The sequence below is a fragment of the Trichosurus vulpecula genome, chromosome 6 (genome assembly GCF_011100635.1).
Source record: "Trichosurus vulpecula isolate mTriVul1 chromosome 6, mTriVul1.pri, whole genome shotgun sequence".
NCBI classification, from domain to species: domain Eukaryota; kingdom Metazoa; phylum Chordata; class Mammalia; order Diprotodontia; family Phalangeridae; genus Trichosurus; species Trichosurus vulpecula.
This window is the reverse complement of record NC_050578.1, coordinates 264557779-264566849: the sequence shown is the minus strand read 5'-3', so window position 1 is coordinate 264566849 and position 9071 is coordinate 264557779. Positions and strand designations below refer to the sequence as shown.

General features: G+C 38.5%; 1 protein-coding gene and 1 pseudogene across 1 annotated transcript; both read left to right on the top strand.

Annotated features, from left to right (window-relative positions):
• Window positions 1-273: 273 nt before the first annotated feature.
• LOC118853893 (olfactory receptor 1030-like) lies at window positions 274-1212 on the top strand. Its single transcript, XM_036764130.1, has one exon. The coding sequence runs from the start codon at window positions 274-276 to the stop codon at window positions 1210-1212; it is 939 nt and encodes a 312-aa protein (XP_036620025.1).
• Window positions 1213-6768: 5556 nt separating this feature from the next.
• LOC118855089 lies at window positions 6769-8246 on the top strand (annotated as a pseudogene).
• The last annotated feature ends 825 nt before the right edge of the window (window positions 8247-9071 follow it).

Sequence of the window (9071 nt, the reverse complement as noted above, 5' to 3'; positions counted from 1 at the left end):
TGCTCCGAAGTTGAGGGTGCTGACTTTTCCCCTGAATTAAGTGAATGATGTATGTATGTTTGAGTAAAGTGAGATTGTTAAGCCCTTCAAGTTGCTTTCCTTAGAAAAGCAGATCAAAGGACCTGTGTTAGCAGCCTTCCTGTGTGCTGGTGTTGTTGGTCTTACAGCCCTGGTCTTACAGCGGCTGCTAGCAACATTTTTGTTACAAATACCTAATGGGAAATGGTCATGTTTATCTTCCCTTTTTACCTTCCTAGGTATTAATTGAACCAAATGTCCAAGATGAACTATACCATGGTGACCGAGTTCATTCTCTTGGGACTGACTGACCATCCAGAGTTGCAGCCTATACTTTTTGTAATATTTTTAGTAATCTACCTCATCACTGTAGTGGGGAATGTGGGAATAATTGCACTGATCAGGAGTGACCCCAGACTTCACACTCCCATGTACTTTTTCCTTAGCCACTTGTCATTTGTGGATCTTTGTTATTCCACCAATGTCACACCTCAGATGCTGGTCAACTTTTTATCTCAAAGAAAAACCATTTCCTTTGTTGGCTGCTTCATACAATTTCATTTTTTCATTGCCTTTGTAATCACTGATTATTACATGCTCGCAGTTATGGCCTATGACCGTTATGTGGCTATCTGTAATCCACTGCTCTATATTAGCAAAATGTCCAAGAACATCTGCATCTCACTGGTCACAGCACCCTATGTCTATGGCTTTGTCAACGGCCTGATACAAACTATCCTGATGCTCCATCTATCGTTCTGTGGCCCTAATGAGATTAACCACTTCTACTGTGCTGACCCACCTCTCATGGTCCTCTCCTGCTCAGACACTTATGTCAAAGAAGCTGCCATGTTTATAGTTGCTGGTTCCAACCTCACCTGCTCTCTCACAATCATTCTTATCTCTTACATGTTCATATTCATGGCCATCCTGCGCATCCGCTCAACTGAGGGCCGGCGTAAAGCTTTCTCTACCTGTGGCTCCCACCTGACAGCTGTCACTATCTTTTTTGGGACTCTTTTTTGCATGTATCTAAGACCCCCCTCAGACACATCTGTAGAGCAAGGGAAAATTGTAGCAGTTTTCTATATTTTTGTAAGTCCTATGTTAAATCCCTTGATCTACAGCCTGAGGAACAAAGATGTAAAGGATGCTGTGAAGAGAATTGTCAAAAATAAATTACAAACTAAATAAGAATACAATTTCCATCATATCTGCGTTTCTCCAATATTTTATATAGTTGGCCTCTAATAAGTGTTTGCCGATTAATTGACATTAGCACAAACATCCAAAGAGGCATCATGGTAATATCCAAGGGACATGTAGTAACCTGGATTTCTTTTAGTCCTTGTTATCCATGGTTGGAGCATGTACGTGGACACATCTGTATTTGCAGTATATGTATGAACATGTGCTCCATATTGAGACCATATACTTCCTACATTCACTTTAAAGGTTTTAATGTGATGTTTTCTTATGCCAGTCATTTCTTCACATGTAGTCCAAAAGCATGAAGTATAATAGCTTCCCTTAAAAAAAAGAAATCAAGAAAAACTTACACAGTAACCATGTATTGGAATGTATGCATCATTCATTTAACTTAGTCTTCTCCTTCTCTACGTGTCTTGAGGGGAGGAAATATGTTTCACCATTTGTTCTCCGGGACCATGACTGGACATTGGAATTAATCTGAGTTCAGACAATAACTGTGGTTTTCTCACTGACATTACTATAGTCATGCTTATTGTTAGCCTGGTTCCATTTTCTTTACTCTGCATCAGTTTACATTTATTTATGTTGTCTTGAATTCACGTGTGTTTCATATGGTATTACACTATTCCATTTTTTGCACACTTCAATTTGTTCATCCACCCCCCAACTGATCAAACCCACTATGTTTCCAGTTTCCCCTCCCCCCCCAATACAATGTACTGGTATCAGTATTTAGGGCATTTCTTTTATACCCTTGAGGTATAAGATAGGACAAGTCATGGAATCAAAAGATCAGAGACTGAGAGTTGCTCCTTACTATTTATTTCATAATTCTAAATTGTTTTTACAAAATGATCAATGCAATTCACAGCTCTGCCAATACTCTTTCTCTGTCTCTTTATATATAAATGCATACACATATATATGTGTGCATATATATGTATATGTGTGTGTGTTTGTATACACCTGCCTTCTCAGTGTTCCTCAAACGTTGCTTAGTTCCATTATTTATTAGCTTTGTCAATGTAATATATACTTTTAATTAGTAAAATTCATTCTTCCTATTGGATGTTCTAGTCATATTTTAAATTGGAGGTTGGGTTGGGTAATTAAAACGATGGTAAAGTTATAATTTAAAGATTTTCTTTTAAGACCACTGACTAAAAAAAACAGCAACAAACATTAAAGTTAGGGCTGATATCTGTGAGAATAATCCATATCTAAGACAGGTATACGCACCAGAAATCAGTGATATAACCACATGAAATTTACTAACAAAGAATACCCCATCATTCACTTGAGAATTGTCCAGTATTGTCACTCCCCACTAATTTGATGGGGCAGGGGACATATTTTCTTCTTTTGAGCAGTCCTTTAGGAACTTAATCTGGGAAACATAAATAGTTATTCAAATTTCTCCTTACACAGAGGTATCTTTAGAAAAATGGTATAAATCCAAAGCACCCCAGGTTGGATATTTTTATATTTCCTGCATGAAAATGAGCTTGCAGCCCATAAATATTACTTCTGAGAAGTTACCCAGGCTTTGTATGGTTTGTGTCAGTTTATTCAAGATGGTAAATATTGTACTAAGGGAATCATTTTCTGTTACCTTTCATTCGTCTTGAACTTTAATACAAAAAAGACAAAAAAAGAAAACATTTCCCTGTACATAACACAACATAAAAAGAGGATTCAATGTAAAATCATGAACTTCGATTTCACATTGTTGGCTCAAGGAAATCAGCAAGAGCATCAGCATCTCCAGGAAAATGTTACAAATGGGCCAAGATAGTGCCTGGAAAGCAGGGACTTGCGTGAGCTCCACCTCCCCCCCACCCCAGGTCCCTCCAAAACCTATAAAATGGCTCTGAACAAATTCTAGAGCTGCAGAATCCACAGAATAGCAGACAGAAGCAGGGCTCCAACCCAGGTCAGCTTGGATGGTCTCTGGGTAAGGTCTATCACACGGAGCTGGGAGCTGAGTGGAGCAGAGCCCAGTGTAGGCTGTGCCTGGACCAACCAGATCGGGAGCTAGGCAGAACAGGCCCCAGCACCCTGAATCAGTGAGCCGTGGCAGTTACCAGACTTCTCAACCCACAAACACCAAAGGAAACAGAGAATGTTAGTGGGAAAAGCTGGGAAGACAAAGTGAAAGGAGTTCACAGTTTGGCCACTCCCCCAGGGGCAGCAGAGGTGGTACAGCTCTAAGGACAGAACTACCATTACAGTTGTGTCTGGCCTGAGGCCCACCTGGTGGGAGGAATTAAGTGGCAGATCAGAGCAGGAGTTCAGAGCCTGCTTAAGATCTCAGTCAGGTTTGGGTTGGTGGTTCTTGGGGGAGGAGGAGCACTGGTGTGGCAGAGCTTGCTGTGCAGAAATAGCTCTGAAAACAAGAGCACAACCCCTCAAGCTCTACAAGCAGTCATACCCCGACGAAAAACTCAAGGGTCATATAGTTGGCTGGGAACATGGCCAGGCAGCTAAAACGGACTCAGATTCAGACTCACACTTTGGAATCTTTCTTTGGTGACAAAGAAGACCAAAACGTACAGCCAGAAGAAATCAACAAAGTCAAAGAGCCTAAATCAAAAGCCTCCAAGAAAAACATGAACAGGTCTCAGGCCATGCAAGACCTCAACAAAGATTTGAGAAAGCAAGTTAGAGAAGTAGAGGAAAAATTGGGAAGAGAAATGAGAGTGATGCAAGAAAACTATGAAAAACAAGTCAACGACTTGCTAAAGGAAACCCAAAAAAATACTGAAGAAAACAACACTTTAAAAAATAGACTAACTCAAATGGCAAAAGAGCTCAAAAAAGCTAATGAGGAGAAGAATGCCTTGAAAGGCAGAATTAGCCAAATGGAAAAGGAGGTCCAAAAGACCACTGAAGAAAATATTACCTTAAAAATGAGATTGGAGCAAGTGGAAGCTAGTGACTTTATGAGAAATCAAGATATTTTAAACAGAACCAAAGGAATGAAAAAATGGAAGTCAATGTGAAATATCTCATTGGAAAAACCACTGACCTGGAAAATAGATCCAGGAAAAATCATTTAAAAATTATTGCACTACCTGAAAGCCATGATCTATAAAAGAGCCTAGATATCATCTTTCAAGAAATTATCAGGGAGAACTGCCCTGATATTCTAGAGCCAGAGGGTAAAATAGAAATTGAAAGAATCCAACGAGTGCCTTCTGAAGAAGATCCCAAAAAGAAAATTCCTAGCAATATTGTCACCAATTTGCAGAGCTCCCAGATCAAGGAGCAAATACTGCAAGGAGCCAGAAAGAAACAATTTGAGTATTGTGGAAACACAATCAGAATAACACAATATCTAGCAGCTTCTACATTAAGGGATCAAAGGTCTTGGAATAAAAAGGTAAATGGAGCTAGGATTGAAACCAAGAATCACCTACCCAGCAAAACTGAGTACCATGCTCCAAGGTGAAATATGGATTTTCAACAAAAAAGAGGACTTTCACGCTTTCTCAGTGAAAAGACCAAAGCTGAATAGAAAATCTGACTTTCAAACACAAGAATCAAGAGAAGCATTAAAAGGTAATCAAGAAAGAGAAATTATAAGGGACTTACTAAAGTTGAACTGTTTTGTTTACATTCCTACATGGAAAGATGATGTGTATAACTCATGAGACCTAAGTATTAGCATAGCTGAAGGGAATATACAGATAGATAGATAGATAGATAGATACCTAGATACATAGATAGATACATAGATAGATAGATAGACAGATAGACAGATAGATGGCACAGGGTGAGTTGAATACGAAGGGATGATATCTAAAAAAAATAAAATTAAGCGATGAGAGAGGAATATATTGAGAGAGGGAGAAAGGGAGACATAGAATGGGGTAAATTATCTCACATAAAAGTAGCAAGAAAAGCAGTTCATTGGAAGGGAAGAGGGGGCAGGTGAGGAGGAATGAGTGAATCTTGCTCTCATTGGATTTGACCTGAGGAGGGAATAAAATACACACTCAATTGGATATCTTACCTTACAGGAAAGAAGGAAGAAGGAGATAAAAAAGTGGGGACAATAAAAGGGAGGGCAGACAGGGGGAGGAGGTAATCAAAAGCAAACACTTTTGAAAAGGGACTATGGTCAAGGGAGAAAACTGGATAAAGGGGGACAGGATAGGAAGAAGCAAAATTTAGTTATTCTTTCACAACATGAGTATTGTAGAAGGGTTCTGCATAATGATACACATGTGGTCTATGTTGAATTACTTGCCTTCTTAGGGAGGCTGGGTGGGGAGGGAAGAGGGGAAAGAATTTGGAACTCAAAGTTTTAAAAGCAGATGTTCAAAAAAAAGTCTTTGTATGCAACTAGGAAACAAGATATACATGCAATGGGGCATAAAACTCTATCTTGGCCTACAAGAAAGTAAGGGAAAATGGGGCTGGGCGGGGAATGGGGTGACAGAAGGGAGGGCTAACTGGGGAATGGGGCAATCAGAATATATGCCATATTGGAGTGGGGGGGAGGGTAGAAATGGGAAGAAAATCTGTAATTCAAACTCTTGTGACAATTAATGCCGAAAACGGAAATTATTAAATTAATAAATAATGATTAAAAAAGAAAATGTTACAAATGCTAAAGAAATTTTAGAAATTCTGGGCTGGGAAAATTCTTTTCTGGATACTTGAAGACATTTTGCCATACTCACATAGCTATTGTGGCTACAATGTGAAACTTCAAGTATTACAGAAAAGGCAGTATTTCTTAGATAACAGGAAAAAAAATCTTTATATTACCTGGGATCTCTTGTTCAGTCATTTTTTCAATCCTGTCTGACTCTTCATGATCCTGTTTGCGATTTCCTTGGCAAAAATACTGGGGTGATTTGCTGTTTCCTTTTCCAAATAATTTTGCAGACAATTTCCTTGTGAAGTGACTTGCACAGGGTCACACAGCTAGTAAGTGTCTGAGGCCAGATTTTAACTCTGGAAGATAAGTCTTCTTTACTTCTAGGCCCAGTACTCTATCCACTGTGCCACCAAGCTGCCCAATACACCTCAGCATATTGGGAACAATGATTACATTGCTCTATCCCAGCTTTGAATTCAGATTGAGCTGACTTAAATTAATGTCAAAATGATGGAAACCAATTGTAAGTTATTATAATAATAAAAGGCAATTCAGTCAACTAAGCTTATTGTCATTTTACTTGTTTAATTAAATGAAGAGTACATCATACAAGATACCAGGTTGCTGAGCCATAGTGGGTATTGTTGGCCCTCTTAACCACTTCATCTATAGTTTTAAACTTCATCATTTGTTGGACTGGTCCAAAAACTCTTCTTTGGTGATGCTTGATTAAGGTTGCTGGGAGAAATATCAACAACATCAGATATGCAGATGACACTCCTCTGAGAGCAGAAAGTGAAGAGGAATTAAGAAATCTATTGATAAGAGTGAGAGAAGAGAGCATAAAAGCTGACTTGAAACTTAACATCAATAAATCTAAGATCTTGGCACCTGGTTCCATCATTTCCTGGGAAAAACAGGGAGAAGAAATGGAAGCAGTGTCTGATTTTCTATTCTTTGGCTCAACGATCACTGCAGATGGTGACTGCAGCCATGAAATTCAAAGATGCTTGTTCTTTGGAAGGAAAGTTATGGTAAGTTTGGACAGCATACTAAAAAGCAGGGACATTATCCTGCCAACAAAGGCCCATGTAGTCAAAGCTATAGTTTTTCCAAGAGCAATGTATTGCTAAGAGAGTTGGACTTTGAGTAAAGAAGAGCCCTACAGAATCAATGCTTTTGAACTGTGATGCTGGAGAAGACTTGTGAGAATCCCTTGGGCAACAAGGAGATTAAATTAGTCACAATTTAAAGAACTTAATTCACACTATTCATTGTAAGGTCAAATATTAAATCTGAATGTTAAATGCTGTGGACACGTAATGAGAACACAGGACCCATTGGAAAAAAAAACCCTGATGGAGGGAAAACATTGAAGGCCAAAGATAAAACGGACAGAAGTGGATGAGATAGATAAGACAGTGGCATTGAAGCAAGGAACCTCAACTTGGAAATAATTCCGGACATAGTAGAGGATAGAAGGGCCTTGTATGCTATGGTCCATGTGGGCATGAAGACTTTCAGACATGATGGAATGACTGACCAATGACAAGTATAATACAAGAAAAAAAGGGAAGAGTAAAGATCCTTACAATGGAGGGAGCATCCTTATCTAAGAAATCAAAAAACTTTGTATTTGTAATGGGAGTGGACGTATACACAGAATACATATTATATTTTCACACACACATACATACATAGATGTATATATATATATATAGACATATATATATATGTAATATATATATATTAACTCACACACATATATTGTGCAGTGTTACATTTTCTTTGCTTTGCTGCTCACTGAAGGCAGCTATGGCCTATGACCGCCATATTGCCATCTGCAGCCCGCTACAGTATAGTGTGAAGATGTCCAGGACAGTCTGCATCTGTCTGGGTACCATCCCATATGTCTATGCTCTTTGCTAGTCTATCCTGACATTCTGCTTGTCTTTCTGTAGAGGCAATGTCATTAATCACTTCTACTCTGCTGATTCCCCTCTCCTCAGGGTGTCCTGCTCTGATACCTATGTCAAAGAACATGCCATGTTCATCTCAGCTGGGTTAAACCTCTGCAACTCACTTGCCATCATTTTCATTTCTTATGCCTTTATCCTGGCAGTCATTATCTGTATTTTCTTCTGCTGAGGGAAGAAGGAAGGCCTTCTTCACCTGCGGTTCTCACATGGTGGCTGTTACTTTGTATCATGGGACTCTTCTTCTACATGTATTTGAGACCACTCATAAAAGTGTGGAGGAATCCAAAATCATAGCTGTGTTCTATACTTTTGTGAGTCCTGCGCTGAACCTGCGCATCTATAGTCTGAGAAACAGGGATGTGAAAGCAACTTTGAGGAATGTGCTCAGGAAAAATCCACTGAAGAAGATGTTTTCAAATATGTCATAATCTTCCATTACCAGGGAGTTTAGTATTCATTGTATTTCACTTAATTCAATAGAATACATATTTATTATCTGTCTATTATATATCTTGCTAGGCTAGGAATATAAAAGCAAAAATAATATTTCCCCTGCCCTCAAATATTTTATGTTTTACTAAGGTATGGATGAAACAGAACCAGACATATCAAACCAGAAGGTAATTTGAGAAAGGAGGCAACGTTAACTAAAGAGAATTTTAAAAAGCTTCATGGATCATCTAAGCTGATTCTTGAAAAGAAATAAAGATTCTGAGGGGGTGGAGTTACTTGATTAATATTATATATATATAATATATAAATTTATATAAATATAAATATAAATATATATAAATAGCACGTTAATGTTTGCAAATAATTTTAAACGCTATTTCCTTTGATACTTATAACAATCCTGTGACATAGGTACTATTCTTTCCCATTTCACAGATGAGAAAACTGGGGTCCAGAAATGGTAAGAAAGTAGATGGTTAATGAATGCAGGAGAAAAAGCAAGGGTAGCCAAAAGAAAAATAAAACCAGGAGAATGATGTTACAGATGAGGGAAATGTCAGTCTCCAGGAGGACGCATTGAAGAGACTTTCATAAACTCCAGAGAGAACTAAGAAAAAGTCATCAGATTTAGAAATTAGGAGATCATTCCATGACTTCAGGGACAGAAGTGAAAACCACAGGGCAATAATGGTATTAGAAGGATAGATTTTCATGTCATGGAACACTGCATTTTAAGGAACCCAGTAAGGCTTCCCCCAGATGCAGCCAGGCAGATAAATGATGTAGTGGATAGACTGTCT